At 45.2% G+C, this 21,616-nt stretch overlaps 3 protein-coding genes across 9 annotated transcripts in view; 2 read left to right on the top strand and 1 right to left on the bottom strand.

Annotated features, from left to right (window-relative positions):
- The window catches only part of RCAN1 (regulator of calcineurin 1), a 33,563-nt gene extending 23,281 nt beyond the window's left edge, over window positions 1-10,282 (bottom strand). For 3 of the 4 annotated variants that reach the window (XR_014563365.1, XR_014563366.1, XM_083735113.1), the window contains exon 1: window positions 8,874-10,282. Coding sequence is in view for 2 of the 4 variants with exons in the window: in XM_083735113.1 (XP_083591239.1) it covers window positions 8,874-9,173 (300 nt within the window). In the remaining 2 variants the exon portion in view is untranslated. Of the gene's footprint in view, window positions 1-8,678; window positions 8,739-8,873 lie in introns of those variants that run through there. The other variant, XM_083735115.1, reaches the window with a different exon arrangement.
- The window catches only part of KCNE2 (potassium voltage-gated channel subfamily E regulatory subunit 2), a 220,475-nt gene that overhangs the window by 107,736 nt on the left and 91,123 nt on the right, over window positions 1-21,616 (top strand). The gene's annotated exons all lie outside the window — the stretch shown is intronic.
- Window positions 1-21,616, top strand: part of CLIC6 (chloride intracellular channel 6) — a 132,020-nt gene that overhangs the window by 89,758 nt on the left and 20,646 nt on the right. Inside the window, exon 1 of one of the 4 annotated variants that reach the window (XM_083735086.1) lies at window positions 19,565-21,192. The exons of the other annotated variants lie outside the window; for them this stretch is intronic. Coding sequence (XP_083591212.1) covers window positions 19,762-21,192 — 1,431 coding nt within the window. The 5' untranslated portion in view covers window positions 19,565-19,761. Of the gene's footprint in view, window positions 1-19,564; window positions 21,193-21,616 lie in introns of those variants that run through there. 4 annotated transcript variants of the gene reach the window in all.

The raw sequence follows: 21,616 nt of genomic DNA, 5'->3' as shown, positions 1-21,616 counted from the left end.
ATTGATGGATTCTTCTGGATAAAGATGTATTAGCTACAACACCCACTTTATGACAGGGGAGCCAGTGTGATGTAATGATTTGAGAGTTGGACTAGGATCTGGGAGAGAAAGGGTTCAAATCCTCACTCAGCCATGAAGCTCACTGGGTGACCTTGGGCCAGTCACCACCTCTTAGTTTAACCTATCTCACAGGGTTATTGTGAGGATGAAATAGGGGGAGAACTATTCACACAACCTTAAGATCCTTGGAAGATAAATGTGGTTAATTAATTAACCAACCAACCAACCAACCAACCAACCAACCAACCAAAGGAAACTGCACAATCTTCCTAGCTAACTCATTTATACTACCTGCTCATTTCTCTGGCTGCTTATGTTCAGATTTAACCTATAATTGAATCCATTATTTTTCTCACATCATTTGCATACCCTGGAACAGTGGGCAAAAGAGCAAGATTGGCTTAAAGTGGTGGGCTTTAAAAAAAACCTATTTAAATAGCAATATCAATATGCCTGGCACTTTGCAGAATACAGTTTGCAGAATTCCTGCTCTGAAGAAGTTGTGATCTAAAATTCAACACAGGGGAAACAGGGGGGAGAAAACAGGGGCAAAAGAAAACAAGGAAGAATATGCGGTTGTTTCACTTGCATATGCTTATATTTGGTTAGAGGCTTAGCTGAAGTCAGTGGCGTAGCGTGGGGGGTGCAGGGGGGGCCGGCCGCACCGGGCGCAACATCTGGGGGTTAGGGGGCGCAAATCCACGGGTTAGGGGGTGCAAATCCATGGGTTAGGGGGCGCAAATTACTTGCCTTGCCCCGGGTGCTGACAACCCACGCTACGCCACTGGCTGAAGTAGGGGTTGGACCCAAGGCTTCATGGGAAAGGCACGTTTTGAGGAGGGATTTGAAGAAAGTGAGCAGTAGGATCATAAAGGTATTCCCTTCCAAAACTATAAGCAGGCAATGTAAACTAAAAAATAATTGGAACTATTTCATTAGCAAATGGAATGCAGAGTGAAAGCTATGCTGATGTGCATACATGCTGATGTGCATACAATAAATTTTCTGTTCACTGGTTATATGCCAGACCGTTATGACCCCTTTTGGTGCTCTATTTGACTATCCAGGCTAGAAAAACTGGTTATTGAATCACTCTTTCACTATATACTTGCAATATATACAAGAAGTGCTATTAAAGGAGTTTCTCCCCAGAGAACAGAGCCTCCCAATACACAACTGACCTTTAACATACGTTGTCATATGATACCTTAAGGCTGGGCTGCTACAAACTAGCTGGTTAAGTACACAGTAACAAAGGATTAAGTGGAATAATCTTCTTAAAGCATCAAATGGAAACTTAGAATCATGCAAACTGCAAAGCTATAAATAACTGTTTTCTCAAGCAAAGAAAAAAAATTCCAAGATATGTTAATGATTCATGGGTCAATTTCCTCAACTTTCCTTTCCCCTTACATTATATCCATCCAACTGCATGCAAGAGGGCTAAGACATGTGGAAGTAACTTGAAAAGAGGTGGGGAGTTAAATCTCTCTTATCTCCTGGCAGACAGATTAGGGGAAGGGGAAGGAAGGCCCTCCTGTTTACCAAGCAGCTGACTAATAATCATCATCTATGTTGGCTTCCTCTTGTTACTTCTCCTTAGCACTCCCAAGCTTCTAATGTTAAATTTAATTTTATGAAAGAGACTTGACAGAAATCGTATCTGCAAGTATGTCTTTAATTGAGAGAGCTACTTAGTAGAAACTTGCAGATACAGTGGTACCTCAGGTTAAGTACTTAATTCGTTCCGGAGGTCCGTTCTTAACCTGAAACTGTTCTTAACCTGAAGCACCACTTTAGCTAATGGGACCTCCTGCTGCCGCCGTACCGCCGGAGCATGATTTCTGTTCTCATCCTGAAGCAAAGTTCTTAACCCAAGGTCCTATTTCTGGGTTAGCAGAGTCTGTAACCTGAAGCGTATGTAACCCGAGGTACCACTGTACTGTAGACAAAACTTTTAAAAGTTTATCTCAACAACTGCTAACTTCTAGGCAAGGGAACACTATTATGGCCTGAAAAAGCAAAGGTATACTAAATATGATCTTTAAGAAGAATCAAAATTATGGAAAGCTCTCTCTGGACTTGGCAGCCACAATTTTCAAACAGATCTTACTACTACCACCAGAATATAAATTTAACTATGTTACAGGGAGGTTGAGGGAAGCTTATTTAACTCAGGTGCTGCAGGTCCCAGAATTAATAATATTACGGTAACTAGTAATGCAGAAAAATACAATTTTTAAACTTTCCCAAACTGTTAATCACTCCTACATTACTTGCAACTGGGGAAGTTGGTTGAGCATATACAAATTTAGAGGAAAAATCCATCTTGTGAGGTGCTGAAAACACATCACTCCATACTAATGTGGTTTGGAAACAGTAGTAAGCTCCAGAATTTGCCAGACCGCATTAGTAAAGTAAGATTTAAATGTGAAAGTGTAGAACAGGCTGTTTATTTGGTCACTCTGAAAATATAATAAATCTTAAAATATGAATAGAAATATGAAGGATGGGACAGAAAAGTTAAGGAGAAATCTTTCCATGCTACCTTCCCTAAAATGGAAACATATGAAGTTTGGGAGAAACTGGCACTCTCACGAAATAACTTCTCTTTCAAAATGATTACTGAAATATTTTTAAAGAAGTGTTTTAAAATAAGAAAAACAAAGGCTGCCTAAACACATGGATTTAACAAAAGAGTATTTGTAATCAGTGTTTTTTCTGTCATCCCTACAATAGATTGTGTTTAATCCAGAGAATCTTAAGTGGAAAAATAATAAATAAGGGAGTTTCCTCCTCACTGTAGCCTGGTACTCCTTAAAAATCTGCTCCAGAGTCAGAAGACCCTCTGTAATGGCACAGGATAGGTTCAGGAAGGGTGTGTGTGTGTGTGTGTGTGTGTGTGTGTGTGTGTGAATAAGCCAAAACCAGGTAGAGAGACCATGTGCAAATAGATGTTCAAGGTTCCCTTCACCTGGTTTTAGCCACTTCCCATACTCCATCATTCCAAAGGGTTCTCTGACCTTCAAGAGCAGCTTTTCATAGGACACAGGGAGCTGCAAAGGTGGAGAGGAGGAACACCTGCCATTATGCTTGCACTTTTCTGAATCCAAGTTATGGAATCTTTACAATTGTCAAACTCATGTTTTAACGAAGAGAAAGAGAGGGACAATCTGAAGATTTTTCCCTAAGGATTATATAGGAGAACTTGAATCTGATAAAAAAATCTCCTCCTCTGCACATATATAACATAAGAGTCCTGCTAGATCTAGTCCATCATTCTCTTCTTACAGTGGTCAACCAGATGCCTATGGGAAACCCGCAAGCAGGACCTGAGTGTGACTGTTCTCTCCCCCACCTGCAGTGGAAGTTCAAAAGGAATAAGCTCAACATCCTAAGAGCTCCTGGAATATAGTGACAGCCTCCACATAGGCACTCAGAGGTTCCTTGGATTGCCCTCTGCTGGTGAGAACATTCCAATGACATGTGACAAAAGCACACGTGCAAAGCTCAACTAGGGTAGTTTTTTAAGGGTGTGAGAAGTAGTTTCATCGTATCAGAACTTTGGGGACAAAAGTCAAGGGGCCTCTATTATTGATAGAACCCCACTGCCATCCATCCACATGTTTCCTTTCAATGTTACAAATCAGAGGAATGCATGCCTTTATTGCCTCCTCTCTGTACTAGCAAACAGACTGGATACTTGTCTATACAGGTATGACATTTTAGCAAAGTTATAACAGCTACTAAATATGCCACTAAATAAACCATTAGGAATCATAGAAATCCACTACATGACCAGACCTTGCCCTATATACAACTCTGGTATATTCTTTAAGAAAAAGATAGTGGAAGTGAAAAGGGAGAAGGAAGGCGTAGATGATAATGGAAGTGGAAAACCTTTTATAGAGTTTTTTCCTTTTAATACTAGAAATTCAACTTCAAAAGGAAACCAAGGGTAATGGAATGGGGAAAATAGGATCATGAGTGGAATAAACTTGTATTTATCTTCCATATTGCTGCACTGGTCAAATGCCTGATTAATGTGCTAAAACTCTTTAAGAAATCGTTTAGCAGACCTCTTCAGAACTTTCCCATGCTTGCAAATTACTCTATTTTAAAAACAAGTGTGACCAGCGGTATGAAATATACTGCTGGAGAGCACAGTTTCACAGATATTTTGTGTCTCCCCACAAACATCTTAGCTACATTTTGCCTTCGGGAGATGAGCTAGCAAGGATCTAGTGGACCAGAATGAAATGCACTTGGAAAGTTTCCAGCTGAAACAATCTACTGAAGGGATGGGGCTGCGGAACCTCAAGCTAGGGGCTGAATGCTGCCCCAGAGGCCTCTTTTTGTAGCCCTCGGGGACAGCCTTTCTCAACCTGTGGGTCCCCAGATGCTGTTGAACTACAACTACCATCACTCCTAGCTAGCAAGGCCAGAGCTCAGGGATGATGGGAGTTGTAGTCCAACAACATCTGGGGACCCACAGGTTGAGAACCGCTGCTCTAGAACTACACTATTCACTGGCCCTGCTCCATTACTTTCTTGGGTGCTTTCGTCTGCTGGCTGGAATCTGTCTTTGAAAACTTAGAATGCCTGTTGTTTGTCTGGGTGGTGTGTGTGTGTGTGTGTGTGTGTGAGTGAGAGAGAGAGAGAGAGAGAGAACACCTCTGACTTTTGTATAGCTGGAATTTAGCCTCTTGGACAAAAGCAATAGTCCCACACACTACTGGCATGAGGCCCCCCCAGAAGGTTGCCCCTGAGAGTGAAGACTTGGGCTGACATGGACAAGAGGGTCCCACACTCCCTGCACCTGGGGTGGCTAACCAATGACCAATCAAATGTTGTTGGGACTCCCAACTCTCATCAGCCCCAGCCAACAGAGCTAATATTCACAGGTGGTGGGAGTTGTAGTCCAGCAACATCTGGAGGGCCACAGGTTAGCCACCCCTACTCTACACGCTAGCCTGGAAACTCCACCTGACATTGTTAACACTGAACCTTCTGCCAGTTCCTAACCTAACCTAATCAAAGGAACACCATATCACCTATTGCTTGGCCTTTGAGAGCTCCGAGATCCTGAGTGTCCTTAAGAAGTAGCACCTTAAACTTTACTTAAAACCTTGACTCTTTTAGTTAAGCAGGAACCAAATAACAGTCATTCTCTTGGTGTACCTACTCTTTTGCAACCTTTGTTTTTAAATCTTCAGTCAAGTCTTTGATTAACAGTTCAGTGAGATTCATGGGGCCACCCACCTATCAATCATCTGCCAGGACCTTATGGTGCAGGGCAAATAAGCAATCCAAAAAAATTACTACTACTAATAATAATACTAATAAGCAGCAAGAAGACTGTGGGCAGGGTGGGGATTGGGTGGCAACAGCTTTGCAATAAATTTAAGTCTGTGCTACTGAGACTCAAAAAAACAAACCCTTTTCTGTTGCATGAGTTAGCAGTAAAAAAAAAAAAGGAAATAGCAAGGTGGGGGAGAAAAACAATTAATGGCTGGCAGTGCTTATTTAGTTACTACTGAGAAAGGGGTAGAAGGACAGAAAGCAACATCAGGATATGAATAATGAACAAAACCATGAGGAGTGGGAGGAAAAGGAGGCATAAATACTTCTCACACAGTGTCATGCCCACTATTTAAACATAATGGAAAGCACAACTGAAAGAGTGCTATAACTCTCATGTGTCAATGCTTGCTTGCAATTCTGGATGCAGCAGAAAGCAGAACTGAAAGCACTAAGAGCCCTTTGTCTGAAAGCACTCTAGGTTCTTTCAGCTCCATTCGGGCAAAGAGGCCATGGATACATATAACTAATATAGGTGTGAATAGCAAGTTAACCTACTACGCGTCTGAAGGCTAGTAACTGCTGTGGCTATTTGGCAGGAGAGGTTGGTCAGATGTATAATTTATCTGGAATATATCTGACAAATTATACACACCAGCAGAAACAGAGTTTTAAAAGCACAAGCACTCTCTTTCAGACAAACTTTGCAAATACTGTAAGTGGTGTTACTTCACCCCCTTGTGGCTGATCCAAGCATTATTTTCAGGATTTGGAAATGAAATTACGGTAAGTGACTGCTAACAAGAATAAAGGATAGCATTCATATGGTATGTCTCAAGTGCTCCAAATGCATTGCATTAGTCAAGATGTAAAGAACCATGAAACTAGTTCTGTAAGCTCACAGGAATTTTATAGCAATTCTCAAAACAGTAAGCCTCCAATCTATATGGCAAACTGTTTAAAAAGCAGTGTGCATGCACACGAAAGTGTGCATGCACACGAAAGCTCATACCAAGAACTGACTTAGTTGGTCTTTAAGGTGCTACTGGAAGGAATTTTTTTTGTTTTGTTTAAAAAGCAGGTATATGATAATATGGGGGTCAAAGCAAAAAAACCCCAAAACCCACTAAGCTAGTGCAAACCTATTTTCATTGCCCTAATTGGTTCTCTGAATCCCAACCATTATCTTGGTAATCTTCATTACAGCCACTTAAGAATAGCAACAGCACCATATACAAAGGCTAGTGAATTTGGGTGGGATTAGATATGAATTGAGGATTGGTTGGTTAACACCCTTATACTCAAGAAGGCTACCCTAGCACATATACCTATTTCCATGTCTTTCTGCAGTCTTGAAGTTGCCTAAAGCTTGGACTCACATTGGAATCATTTGAAATGTAACATTTTAAAAGTAAAACAGCACAGAATATATATTTGAAAATACAAGTTTGCATTTCTTAAGTGTACCTAAGAAGCTGCCGAGTATGTAAGTAGCTATGGCAACTATTAAGGTTATTTAAAAGGATTATAAATTTAGATCTTACAAAACCACATCTTAGTCCTAGAAGAAAAATATAGCAGTTTTATAGATAAACAAATAATCAGTTAGTAAGCTTTTTGTTATTGTTGTTAGAGCAAGAGCCTGAACATTAAAAAATAAATAAAATTTGCTTTTAGTTCTTCATTCTTTGGAGCACCATGTAACAAAAACCAATGAATTACATTCCGTATGATTTTCCCCTCATGCATCTCAGGCAAAGGTATAGCTTTAGCTGATGGAAGGGACTAAGTAGGGAAGAGAGATAAAGACAAACATTATGCTTGTTCCTGCCAAACATCTGACTGTAGGCAGAGATGCTAGAGTTACACTTTGCATATGATGGTATATGGAAACAGGAAGCAGGAAGGGGCACTTATGTTTCCTATTCTTCTCCTCCCGCAATATTTATACAGCAGCATGGCATTTAAAAATAGCAACATGTCATTTCGAAGGCCAGCCATGGTTACAACCTTTCATTCCTAACGATGTGAGGGTCAATTTGCGCCTTTCAAATGTAGGTTGATACATTGCAATTCACCTGCCTGGCTCTTTGAACTACCTGGAAATATCAAAATTTAAGTCACATGTGGGAGATGGCGATAAAGCTCTCTATATGGACCAATGAATCAAAGATAACAACTGGAGACAATAATTTCCTCAAAGAGTGATGTGGGAATTGGCACTAAAAATGCAGAGGATCAATTTTAGAAATAAAATAACCAAGCAAGTGCTTTTATGCCAACCAACAGATATCAAAAGGGGGTATCTGCATAGTTAAGTAGGCAGAAAAATACTCCCCCCAAAAAATAGGTAGACCAAGAACTGTCATGATACCCTTGGCATCCTAGACCAGATCAGTGGTTCTAGTCCAATACACTTGTTCCTGCTTGGAGCTTTCTGCTGCCAATAGTTTAATTGCATCACAGCACAGCAGCAAACTGGTCCAAGTAGCCCTCAAATGGAGTGTGCTACGGGGCTCAGGCCAAGGGTACATCACATTTTTTTTCCATATTTCCTCATTAACATCCCCAAAGGCCTACAGTAGTGGTTTTGTACAAATTATGTTTAGCCTTTGTAAAAGTAAGGGCTCAGAGCTGTCCGATATAATTGCTGGCAAAATTCAGTAATCCTTGGGCCAGTACAACTCAGGACAAAAACTAAACACATGTCTGCACAGGATCAGGTCCTACTTAACGGGTAGCAGATGTACCACTGCAACCCTACAATACAAGCAGGGAGGGAATTGCAGTCCTTTCTGTTCCTTGGCCAGTCCCTTTTCCAAGACCTTTTGCTCTCCGAGGACAAGATGGTGTCCTGTCTCCATTCTACATATGGAATCTGACTGGCCTGGAAGCTGAATCTTACTTCAAAACTGGCAATTTGATAGCACGCTCCACACCACAACGGATGGCACGAGGCTAGATTCAGGAGCACAGGGCAGGTGGTGTGTGCCTCCCACACAGCTCTATCCTCCAACACTTCAGCAGCCCTCCCTGGCCCACAGCACCCGTCACCTGAGGCCACTGCCTCATTCTACCCAATGCTAGGGCCGGCCCTAATCCTGTGAATCCTGCATGGGCAGCTGCCCAGGGGCAGCAGGGCACAGCTTCTGCCTTTCACGAAGCGCAAGCACAGGCCGCAAGAGGTCCTGCTATGTAAAACGTTTGCCTAATGAACGACAACTCATTGGAGAGGGCTGGGGGCGCCTTCTTGCAGAACCCCCCTCTGCCTCACGTCCCCCCACCAGAGATCCCGGCGTCGCTGTGCCTCATTTCACCGGTTTGTTTGTTAGCCGTGTTCGCCTCCCAGAGGAGCCAGCCATCCCCGACTGAGAGCCCCTGCCGGCCGCGGGTGGTGCTGGCCGGGAGCGGGCGGGCGGGGCCTGCCCTTTCCGGGCCCTTTCGCTCCCCACTTCCAAACTCTCCTCTCCCCCCGGCCGGGTTCCGGGAGCCTCCTTCGCCCCCTCACCCACCTTGCAGGGGCCATCGGGTAAGAAAACAGGCAAGGGCAGGTTGCAGGCGATGAGCGCCGTGGGCAGGTCGCGCAGGGACACCGTCTCCATGTCGACGAAGCTCCACTCCGTGTCCCGCTCCTCAGCTTCGCCTTCGTCCTCCTCGTCGTCCTCCTCGCCGCCTTCTGGCTCCGTAATCGTCACGGTCACTCCCGCCGACGCCTTCTCCTCTCCCGCCGCGGTCTCTGCCGGCTCCTCGCCTTCTTCCGCTTCTCCGGCTCGCGGTCTCTCCCTGCGGCCGCCGCCCCCCCGGTCCTCCATGCCGAGTTGAGGAGAGGTGGCGGGGGCGGGGACGAAGCCCGTCGGGCTCGGGCCTGGCCTGGCTGAGGCGGCGAGTCAGAGGGAGCGACGCCGACCAGCCGCCTCTTGCCTCCACTTCGGCCTTACAGTTTAGCCTTTCTCCCTCAGCCCCAGGGGGCTAGATTGGCGACGGTCAACGGCTCAAGGCCCGGCCCTGCGGAGCCAATGAAACACCCGGGCTTTTACTTCAACAGGTGACCCGTCTTGAAGTGCCGTGGCGCTGCGGCAGCCATCTTGGGTTCGGGCAATGCCCACATTGCCTCTTCCCCGCCTCGCGTTCCTTCTCCCCCGTTACGGTAAATCTCAAAGTGCCCACTCCGGCTCTTGGCAGGAGGAGCACGGGTATAATTTATTCGACGTGGTGCCTGCGCTTGCAAAGAAGCAATTAAAGAATCGCTTTGGAAGGCGAACGGGAAAAGCAGCATAATTCTCTTTTAATCCTCGAAGGATCACCTTTTCAAGGAATCATAACGACACATGAGATTTCAGCCTTCACAGGCCACGTTTTTAATCACAGGGATTGACATGGGTCATTGATCTGATTCCAGGGCAGTCCCACAGATGATAAATGGGGTACTTAAATAAGTACTTGCAATGCTGTATTCCCACAGCAGGGATCACTGCCTGAGAGCCCTCCCCTCCATAAAATAAAACAAACCCTTCCACTGCTATATATTTAACTGATCATAACAGCTTGTTGTTGTGTTTTTTCAATATAATGTTTATGCTGGAGTAGCTAACCTGTGGCCGTGTAGATATTTGTTCGACTCCAGCTCCCATCAGCCTCAGTCAGCATGGCTAATAGCCAGGGATGGTAGGAGTTGTAGTCCAGCAACATCTGGAGGGTCACAAATTGGCCCCCATGGTGTAGGCTAGCTTCCCCCAAACTTATGTCCTCCAGGTGTTTTGGACTACAACTCCCATCATTCCCAGCCAGCATACTTGCACTGACAGGGACTTATGGGAGGTGCAGTCCAAAATATTTGTAAGATACCTGGTTAGGGAAGACTGGTTTAGACTTATACCTTCCAGTATACTGGAAGGAGTGCTTTTTGGATGGCCGCTTGTTTGTTATAAATTGAATTTGCATCTCATCCTTTCTCCAAGGAGTTCATGGTGGCGTACATGAGATTCTCACAACAATCCTGAAAGCTGCTAGCTGAGAACTCCAGCAGAAACCTTATCCTATAGCCATAAATAAAAATGTGATGTATAATAAATAAATAAATTATTTATACTTTCAAAACAGAGAAAGGCTAGCTATTTGTTTCTGTGACTACCCCTTTCTCAGCCTACGCATTAGTACAACTACACCTGACTGCAGGGAAATGAATTTTGTAGAGAGAAAAACACCTGACCTTAAATTACTGTAATATCCAACTTAATAATTTATACTAAAAGATTTGCAGTCTTTATGCCAACAATCACAGCACTACTCCTTGGCTTTTAGTGCAGTTACTGCCAATGAAAGTTTCCTTGAAGATTGTTGTGTCCCATACATGCCTGCTCAACTGCAAGGTCTATGGAATGAGCACTTTTACAAGGTTCTGCATCTGTGAGATTGTTTATTTGCTGTGAAACACCCTGCCTGTTATCACTAAGCAGGAACCCTCATTATACTGTTTTAGATGCTAAAACCTTTTAATTTTTTTTATTTCAGCAAGCCTACCCAGACAAATATGTGTCCAAGTTTTAAGGTTTGGTTCCCTTCCCCTCTCCCAATTACCAAACTGGTTTTGAAACTAAAGGAAACTTCATCTTGCTTTGAAGTTCCATTGACTTTCAAAATCAGTTTGGTATTGGGAGGGGGGAATGGGGGGAAATTGTGAATGATCAGCAGATCAAAGATACATCTCTGTTTGCACCCCAGGCTTTATTTCATGTCATATAGTCTCTTGAATCTAATTATATTTAATAGCCATATAGCTTTCAGTAACTCTAGAAGCCCATATCCATTTCAATATTTCCAAAAAGCAAATGGATAGCATCACTGCAATGTGAACATAATATCACATGACAGAAATCAAATGTTTGTGAAAAATTATTGTGCTAGTCTGAAGGTATTATAGCAAAGAATAACAATTCCTTCTTATTTCTAATTATGGAGCCAAAATGCCAGAGCACAAGAGAGGGGCATTAGCAGACTTGTAGCAATCCCAATATTGTAGAAGTATAAAACATTGATGTGAAAAATTATAATGTGTAGAACCACAAAATGTGGACTGAGCATGCCAGGAGTGACAGCTTGGCCCTGTGGCCATGGGTGCCAGGCATGGCCCTGGCACCAAAATTTGTGGGTGCCTGGCCACTTCATGGGGAGTTTTGTGGGTGTTGAGCATCCAGGGCCAGAGGCGGAGGAAGGTGGATGTGGTGGGTGCAGCCCGCCCCAGGTGTCATCTGGGGGGGTGTGACATTGCCCCCCCGGATGCTCTTCATGGGTGGCACACCCCCTGAGATGCACCCCTGGACTCTCATTGCAGGCGGCACACCCTTGGAATGCTTGCTGCGCCACCCTGGGAATGTCAGCCTTCCCCCACGGGCAGCTATCCCTGCCCCCCGGGTGCTGGAGCAGCTAGCTCCACCAGGGCCCCAGGGAGTTGGCACATAAGGAACATGCTACATCTTTTAGTAATATGTATGGCGAGATCCTTAGGTATTGTTGTGCAGAAATTCCCCTATTGGACCTCTGTAAGGATTTATATAATAAAAATATTCTCCCAGCCTTTCATAAATATGAAGGATCTGGACCAACAAATTGAATTCTGTCTGAGATACAGAAAGATTTGCCCTGAAGTAAACATTGACCTCAAAAGCATAAATTTATGTGCCTCAAAGCAGGCCACTCTCTCCTAGAAGAGCCTAGGTACGCGTACACATATAGTCAAGTTGCAATCATGTACGTAATCCTAAACATGCTGTTGGAAGCAAGTCCTACTGACTTAAAGGTGAATGGTTACAAGTGCTCATATTTAGGATTTCAGCTTAAGACTGATAAACAAAATTTAGATAATTCTGGAGTTATCGAAGGTCACATGCACAAAGAAAAATTGGCAGACAACTGAACTGCCCTATAATAAAAAGGAAACTGGCTAGTCCAAAATAGTAACCAGTGAACAATATTGTTTCTCAGTATCTCAAAAAGATGATCAAAGACTACCATCTAGTGGTTGCTGATGAAGGAGAAACAGAAACAGAATACAGCAGTTTTGTTTTAAAATTTATTTGTTGCATTTATATCCCACTTTTTCCTCCAAGGAGCTTAAGTGACATACCTGACTTTCCCCCTCCTCACTTTTTGTCCCTCCTGGATTAAGTGGGCCCACTTTGTTCCAGGTTTCTTGCATGCACATTTCATTTACCATGTTAGGGCAATTACCGTATTTTTCGCTCTATAGGACACACCGGACGATAAGACGCACCTAGTTTGGGGGGGGGGGGGAAACAAGAGGGGGAAAATTCTGAACCCCAGAAGCCAGAACAGCAAGAGAGATCTGGCTTCTGGGATAGCCTCTTGCTGTTCTGGCTTCGGGGACAGCCTTTGAAGCCTCAGCAGGGTAGCAGGGTGAAGGCGCCCCGCTGCCCTGCAGAGGCTTTGCGCAGCTAACCCCAAGCTAGAACAGCGAGAGGGAGCGCTGCCCAGTGCTCTGTCTCCCTGTTCTGGCTTTGGGCTTAGCCGCACAGCCTGCATTCGCTCCATAGGACGCACACACATTTCCCCTTAATTTTTAGAAAGGAAAAAGTCCTATAGAGCGAAAAATACGGTACATGAAAAGTGACTTTGATTTCCAGTGGCATTGTATTCACACAATTCATTTACATATACCGTAAGATGAAAAGCAAGGATGTAACGGCCTACACAAACCCTGAGTGGAGTCCTTAAGATGGTTGGATGGTGTCTTGTATGCCTTCTTCCTGCAACTCTTGCAGCCAAGCTGGTGCTAAATTCCTTTGGAGCATATCATTGAGACCAAGAGGAGGGTATTTTTGTCTGGGTAACCTGCCCAGGCTTGCACTCTGGAGACATGGCACACACTGTTCTGTCCTCCAGCACCTTGCAGCTACTTTCCTTCTCCCAGGATCTGCCATCCTAGGCATCCATTCTGTCCAACATTGTTTCTCATTATCTCAGATAGATGATCAAATCTCCCAAGGCTACACCACACCTTTCCCAGGCTCTGCTCTGCTCCCTCCTTGAATACTTTCACTTGGTTGGAATATGGCCTAGGGGCTTTTTGAGTGGCACTTTGGTCAGCATCTTTTACCAGCCCTGATTTTATGTTTTTGATTGCTATTTTGTATTTTACTTTGCCCTTAGCCATCTTCAGCATCACTGGGGGGGAAGGCTCAATACCAAATGTAACAAATAATGGTTGCGTGGTCTCAGAGCCTTTCACCAGAAGGAGTCAGCTTTCTCTGCCTTGGTATATAAATACAAAATCTCTTGAACGGTTTAGAATTGTGCTGATAAGCAAAAAGCAATTTAAATAATTATAATGTTAACACCAAATAATACCTAATGTGCTTGAAATGTTGTGGCGTTCCCTGTTTTTCCTTCTTTCTCCTCCTCCAGCTAGTTCCACTTTCTGCTCATACAAATGCCTTTCTTCCTTCTCCTGATGCTTGTTCCTTCTCAGTGGGACGAATTTAAGCAGCTGTGAAGGGAGCTGATTGTCCCTAATCAGCTTACTGAGGGGGAGCTGAGAACATTATACCCAGATGGCTTTTTTTTTGCCTTGCTCCCGTCCCACCCCCTAAGATTTCTAGGTTTAGTTTGGTCAAAGTAGATAGTAAGTAACCAATCACAGCCTGGTGGAATACAGTACCAAACAGACTGAATTTTTAAGGATCCAGTCCTTTGTGGATGCAGTGCCTGAGGGGACCCTTATAGGGTGCATTAGCTCAGTTTTCACTCTCCTTCCTCACTGTACACACACAAGGAATCATTGGATCAGTCCATTATATCAGTCACAGGCACCCCATTCCCCATAATGACTGGATGTGGTACCTGCATACACACCCCATGAATGGCTATTTCAGGGGGGAAATGTGGCCCACAGAGATTTTTCCATGTGTGGCTGCTGGGCTGTCAGTGCAATGGATCAGACCTATGGAGAATACTAAATAATAATGGCCCATTAAAAATATGTAATTCCTTATCCTACCCAACAGCCCTATGACCAAAAAAATACATGTAACAATCTCCAAAGAATTTCATATCATTATTTGTATTTATTCTTACATCTCGCCCACCCAGCCTGGACAATCTTTCTAGCTTTACTATCCCAACTTAATGCCTGTGTAAGTCCTGCTGTCTACACAAGAATAGACAAACTTGAATCTGCATTTTTTAAAATGGCAATATTCTGAAGCATGGCGGGTGGTTGGGGACATCTCAGGCTCCTAGGTATCTCTGCTATGGACAGACTTCTCCAACAAAAGAAACTTCAAAGAGATACTTCAACATGCAACAGGTCAACTAGAATTTATCAGCAGGCTTGATTGCATTTGTTTAGGACTCAGCCAAAACCAGTGGTGTTTCCTTGTCCCATTACATGCATTAAATTAGCATACCAAAGCTTAGAAGATAGCATTATCAGCAGTTAACAGAGCTTATCTTGTACACATTTTAGCCTTGCATAGAAATAGCAGCGACTGTACTACTTGACTTTCGTGGCTTTTTGACCCCAAAGTTTACATTTCTTTCTGTGTATGTATGCATCTGTTGACTGAGGATGAAATGTGATGCATCTGATGAAGTCTATTCCAGTCCTTGTTAATTTAGGCCACAATAAGTATGTCTGTCTTTAAGGTGTTGCTAGTCTTTAAAACTGTTTGTTGCTTTTGTAACCTAATTAAAGTCGTTTCCTGATATCATTTAGCCAGTTATGCTCCGAAAGGCTCAAATGGTAAAATGAATATGCTTTTCTTTTTATCCAGAAATACTAAAATGCTTCCACATTTTAGGTGTCATTCCGAATACGTTTGTAACCTCAAGGGTTGATTTCTGTCATGTACTTTATGTGGGGCTGCCCTTGTTTCTGGTCTGGAAGCTTCAACTAGTGTGGATCACAGCAGCCAGTCTGCTCACAGGAACAGATTACAGTACTGGCTGCCAGGCTAGATTCAAGGTACTGGGGTAAATTCACCAAGCCCAAAACAACCTAGGACCAAAGTACCTTAAAGACTATCTGTTGCGCTACCTTATTCACAAAGATCCTCTAATGGTGCGCTTCTGGTGGTTCTCCATGCTCCTGTGATTTGGTTGGCCTTTACTAGGGACCCTCCCTTCTTTCAGGTGTCTTTTGAAAACTATACTGTTTAGACAGGCCTTTGAAATATGAATTTTATTTTTTAAGCCATTTATTGATGATTTATTGACATGTTAATGATGCACCTGTGGATGCTCTTGTTGATTTTTTTCTCATATGTTGTATAGCACCTTGATTTTTTAAAAAATAACAGTGCAGATTATAAATATGTGATTAATTTAAATTTAATTAATTAAAAGCTGGCTGATCCTCAGTATTGTCCATTTCTCAAGATTTCCCAGCCCTATTTGGATGTATCATGGATCGAACACAGGGCATTTCTGCATACAATGCACGTGATCTGCCAAAGCTACAGTCTTTCACTTGCAAGGTTACACACAGAATCTCAGTAGCAACAGTGGAACTATACAAGTTGCATTCCATTCATTACCTTTATCCTGCTGTCAGAATACTGAGTTGCCAACAGCAGCAGATCAGCCTGGAGGAAAGTTGTGTGTATCTCCTGCAATAGTATCTTTCTCTGCTCTCTCTCCACCCCCTACCAAAGCTCTTAGTTCGACATTTCCATTAGGCATCACATTATTCACAGGATATTCACAGGCATCACATTATTCACAGGATCATGCAGTGAAGCACTTTAAAGCCCCACTAGTTTCCATAAGAGATAGTTAACAACATGCTTAACTTCTTACTCAAATAAGTGGGACTTTAAAATTAACTCTTAACTTTGACTGGATTATAAAACCCAAATCACTCCTGTGAAAAGTCATTAACTGACCTCCACAAGACTGATGTCACTATCAATGTCCTACATTTTTCTCCTTGGTACAAAGGTAATTTTTAAACTGCCTTCAAATATCACTCTGGCTGACTCTTAACAAGTATTTGTAAAGCTAATCTATTGTTTCATGAAAGAAAAACTGAAGTTCATAAGCAAATACCGTTAATCAGTGCAAGATTATGTGAGTTTGCCCTTGAAATCCCCTCTCTCATTTGATGCCTACTTCTCTGCTGGTTACAATTGTCATATTTTTCTAGAGGCATGGAACAGTTGGGGTTTTATGTTCTATGTTTGATTTTGGACTAGTTATTAATTCCTTGCATTTACTTAGCTGTATTAATATCCTGGGAACCACTTATAAGGCAGTGAGGTCAAGTTTGTGGCTTTTCATGTTCCCTGTCCATATTATTGACAAGAGTAGTGTGAGGTACTCAGGTAACAGAATAGTTAAAAACATAGGATTTTACATATCACACTGTTACTAAACATGCAGCTAGGATATAGTTTAATGACCACTATGTGTGTGCGTTTCACAACTTTAAGTTTGTTGCTCAGCAATGCCATGGTACCATTCTGGTCCGTTGGCACCCATCTGTCTCGGGAGACGATGGAGGTGTGCGCCTTTGGGGGTAAGGTCAAGCTGTTGGAAGTTTACAACGCCTGCTGTGGCTGTGGGAGAGACATATTTTGTTGCATTTGGGGCAGATGAAGGCATCCATTTGTGCTGCTGCAGATGTATCATGGTGTTCCTTTTCTCTGCATTCCTCCCAGCAGTCATTTCTTCTCTGGCCACTGCTATGGATACTGTACATGACTTGACTGCCCTGTCTCCAGGCACTGTGGTCATCTGCAAGAGATTCCCCACATGGCAGTGTGGATGTTGCCAGCCATCTGGCTGACCACTGTGATAACAGGGTGCTGTACAAGATGGACCATTGGCCTGATCCAACAGAGCTCTTTGGAGGAAGAGCTGGGAAACATCAGCACTGTGGTTGCAACTGCTACCATCACCAGATGTTACACTATGTAAAGCTGCACTTTACAAAAGGTGCCACTAGACTCCATTTTTATTGCCAAGGAGAGGAGGGAATTGGATGGGGAAAGGTGGAAGGAATATGAAGTATGTCAAATTCAAGCTAGAAATAAGTGTGCCCATCTTAAGAACATGTCCAGCACTCCAGAATTTCAGTGGCTAAACCTTGCTCAGTGATACACTGAGAAAGTGGCCCTCAAACAACATGAAGTTTCCTTTCACATAGACAATTCAAAGTTTCCTTTCATATGATTTATTTACCCTGACAGTAGGTTTTGTGTTCCTCATTGTTTTGCACATTGTAAACCTTATAAGCCTTCACATTCCAAGGGGGGAGGGAGACTTTATTTCAGATCCCTGGTACTGGGAATAGTAATCCCTTTAACCCCAAACTGCTGTAAATCAACACATCAAAGGTTAGGTGCAGTCTTTACTGCCAAAATATCACCTGAGTATTTGGATAGGTTCCATGCCCACAAAATCAGAGTTGTAGCGATTAAAGGGCTAAAGCAAAGGAGTATTTTGTATGTCAGAACTTGAGTTCTTTTGCTTATGGCGATAGCAATAAAACAGAAGTCTGACAGCATAATCCTAGACATATTTACTTAGAAGTATATCCCATTGAATTAAGTGGAGCTTATTCCTTGGGAAGTATAATAAGTATAAGGTGAGTATAAAGACATTTTTAGGGAGTAAGCCTCAATGGAACATAAAATGCTGCCTTATAGCAGATCAAATCATTAGTCTACCTAGCCCAGAATTGTCTATTCTATTCTGATTCACCAAGCTCTCTGGAGCCTAAGGCAAAAGTCTTGCCTAGGGGTCAGCAAACTTTTTCAGTACGGGGCTGGTCCGCTGTCCCTCAGACCTTGTGAGAGGGGCCAGACTATATTTTGAAGAAAAAAAAAAGAACGAATTCCTATGCCCCACAAATAACCCAAAGATGCATTTTTTAAAAAAGCAGACGTTCTACTCATGTAAAAACACCAGGCAGGCCCCACAAATAACCCAGAGATGCATTTTAAATAAAAGGACACATTCTACTCATGTAAAAACATGCTGATTCCTGGACCGTCTGTGGGCCGGATTTAGAAGGTGATTGGGCCGGATCCGGCCCCCAGGCCTTAGTTTGCCTACCCATGGTCTTGCCCATCACTTGCCATCTGATCTCTGAACAAAGAACAAACCTGGAGATGACAGGGATTGAAACAGCCCTTCTGCATGCCAGTTATGTGTTCTATCAGAGTCCCTCTCCCTTCTGAGTAAGTGCATCTAGAACTGCACTGTAAGGACTCCACCCAAAAAGGAAAAAAGGAAAAGATTGCCACTAGGCCCATGTTCACCTGAGTGACACGGTAAATAATGTGAAGAATCCTAGGCAGTAAATTACGGTAGTTTCTGATGTGCCAAAGTGGATGCATAAGAACATTGCTTAGTTGATCCCAAGTTCATTCACAATCTGGATGTCACCATCACTAACACAGCCAGAACCACCATCACAGTAAAAGGCACTTTGCAATGAGCCAACTGGTTTGCTGTGAGAAACTGCATGCTCAGAGAACTGGAAATTCTGAACATTAGTGTGTGTTGGTCCTGCTTTGTAAACTCCTGTCTGCTTTGAACCATAAGGCATTTCAGAAACTGGCCAACAGTAGCAGTGGGCTAGTTGTGTATACTTGCAACACTTTCACAAAGCTGCCCGGCCTGGGTTGGGCTGTAGGCACAGTGAAGTGCACACTGCATTGCGTGTTGAGTGTGCACTGAAATTCATATACCCAGGCAAGCGCTGTCCAGCCAGCCTTCAGAGCATGTCATGTAAACTGTTCCTCTAATCTATTTTTAATAGGGTAAAATCCCACCTTTAACAGTTTGGGCATTTACAAAATCAACTAGACAAGGAGAAATAACAACAAAGCAAAAGAAGGAGCAAGGGTGTAGATGGAGCTCTCTGCAGAAAAGCCCAGGCATCCCTGAGCCCCTGTCCCAGTTTTGCCCATCTGCTTCCTTTTGTTCTTAGCCTCTTGCCACCTGTTCTCCTGTCTCTCCCTTTTGGCCTCTTTTCTCTCAGTATTGTCCGATGCCCTACTCTGAATTCCCCTACACTTTGCACCGCTGGCAGCTTCCCCTTAGATGTCCAGGCCGACCCTGTTACTCCTGTCGTCCTCCTAATTTCTCTTAGTCCGGGGAGCAAAGCCCTCTTGGCAGGCGAGGCAAGAAAGGTGAGGGCACGGCCAGCTTCAACTGTTGCGCTTGAGCATGCGCGCACCGCTCCGGCGGGCTCCCTGATGGGGAGTCGAGAATGTGACCCTTGTCGCTGGCCAAGTCCCAGACTTAATCCGACTGTGTGAGGGCAGGGAGGAGGGCACAGTCGCCATAGCGGGAGCGGGAGCTGCGTGAGAGCCGAGGCGCCCTTGGTCCGCACCTGTCACCTGCAATCAAGAACGCCCTTTCCCTGAGGAGGTCGGCATGGCCGAGGCGCAGGGGCAGCTCGAGGCAGCTCTGGCCCCGGATGCCGAAGAAGAAGCGCGGCAGAAAGGCGGGAACGAGAACGGAGCAGTGGAGGAGGATGAGAGGGGAGAGGAGGACACGGAGGAGCCCCCGGCCTCCACCTCCGCGGAGGACGAAGCTCCGCGCGTAACGCCGGAGGAGAAAGCCCGCGAAGAGGAAGGCGAGAGCCACGAGACGGGAGAAAGCAGCCTCAGCAGCCAGCAAAGCCGCGAAGATGGAGAGGCGCCCCCCAGTCCTAAGGGAGAGAAGAAGCGGGAGGAGGGCAGGGAGGCGAGTCCGGCCGGACACCCTGCAGAGCGGGACGAAACGCGGGCGGCTGCGGGCGCCGCCGGCGAGGAAAAGACTGAGGGGGGCAGAGACGCTGAGGAGGCGGCAGTTCCCGCGGCGTCGCCACAAGAAGAGGGGGAGCCGGGCGAGAGTCGGGGGGCGAGTGAAGAGGAGCCAGTGGACGGAGAAAGGAGTCCGGAAGGAGAGGAGCCCCCACAAGAGGCGGAGCCGGGCGAGACTCGGGGGGCGCCAGTGAACGAAGAAAGGAGACCTGAAGGAGAGGCGTCGCCGGAACAAGAGGGGGAGCAGCCGGGGGAGACTCGGGGGGCGAGCGAAGAGAAGCCGGTCGACGGAGAAGAGACCCGCGAAGGAGAGGAGACCCCACAACAAGAAGGGGAGTCGCTCCACACCAGGGGGCCGAGTGAAGAGGGGCCGGTCGAGGGGAGCTCTGAAGGAGAGGAGCCCCCACAACAAGAGGGGGAGCCGAGCGAGAGTCGGGGCGCGAGTGAGGAGCAGCCGGTGGTCGGAGAGTCTGTGACAGGAGAGAGCGAGCAGGAAGAAGAAAAGCGCGGCAGAGATGAAAGAGAAGAGACAAGCGAAGAAAAGCGCGAAAAAGAAAAGCTCGACGGAGAGGCTGAGGAGGCTGAGGCCGAGTTGGGAGAGCAGCGGGAACCTCCGGAGGCTCCCGCGGGAGAAGAAGAGACTCTGAGGGAAGAGAGGGAAGCCCCAAGCGGAGAAATTCCCGCCGAGGCTGTTGGAGGAGGAGACGCGCCGGAGGAAACCCCGGCAGATGGAGAAGATGCGCGCGCGGAGGAAAGCGAAGCCCCGAGAAACCTCGAGGCGGGCGCCCAGGAGGAGGAGGAGGAGGAGGAGGCTCCCCCGGCCTCGGGAGCGACGGAGCCGGCGCGAGAGGATGCTGATGAACGCACCAACCACCTGCAGGACGATTCTGCGGAGGGAGCCGTCGAAGGGGCCGGGGATGCGCTCGGGGTGAATGGCATGCAGGGAAAGGAAGAGGAGGAGGAGGAAGAGGAGGAGGAGGAAGCGGCGGCAGAAGAGCAGATCCCACTAGCTGCGCCGGTGGAAGAGGCGCAAGAGCATGACATCTCCCTCTTCGTAAAGGTAAGGGCACATTCGCCTGGAAAGCGAGCTGGTTGTGAGGCGAAGTGCGCTTAGAGGCAGGATCACCACCTGAATAGGGGTAGTTAAGGCAGGATTTCCAATAGTTGCTTTGAAATGCAGTCCAAGACTTTGCGCACAAATCGACAGCTTTGGGCTTCGCACCAGCTGTTCCCTAGCTCCCCGCTCATGCTGGAGAGCATGGCTTAGAATCCCACTACACATGCACTGGAAAATTTACCCTTGCGAATGCAACAGGGTGATTTACAGTAAGTTAAATAATCATATCTGAAGTGATCCGGAGTATTGCTTCCATCGCTGCAAACATTTTGGAACAATTTCTCTTGGCGAGCTTGGCAGAGCTCTGAATCTTCCTAAGAGCGCTCACAAACTTTCCCGCCAACAGAAATTACTTTTAAAAGCCTAT

This window comes from Podarcis gaigeae, assembly GCF_964106915.1.
Source record: "Podarcis gaigeae genome assembly, chromosome: 4".
NCBI lineage: Eukaryota > Metazoa > Chordata > Lepidosauria > Squamata > Lacertidae > Podarcis > Podarcis gaigeae.
The sequence above is the reverse complement of the archived record's forward strand: the minus strand, read 5'-3'. Positions and strand labels throughout refer to the sequence as shown.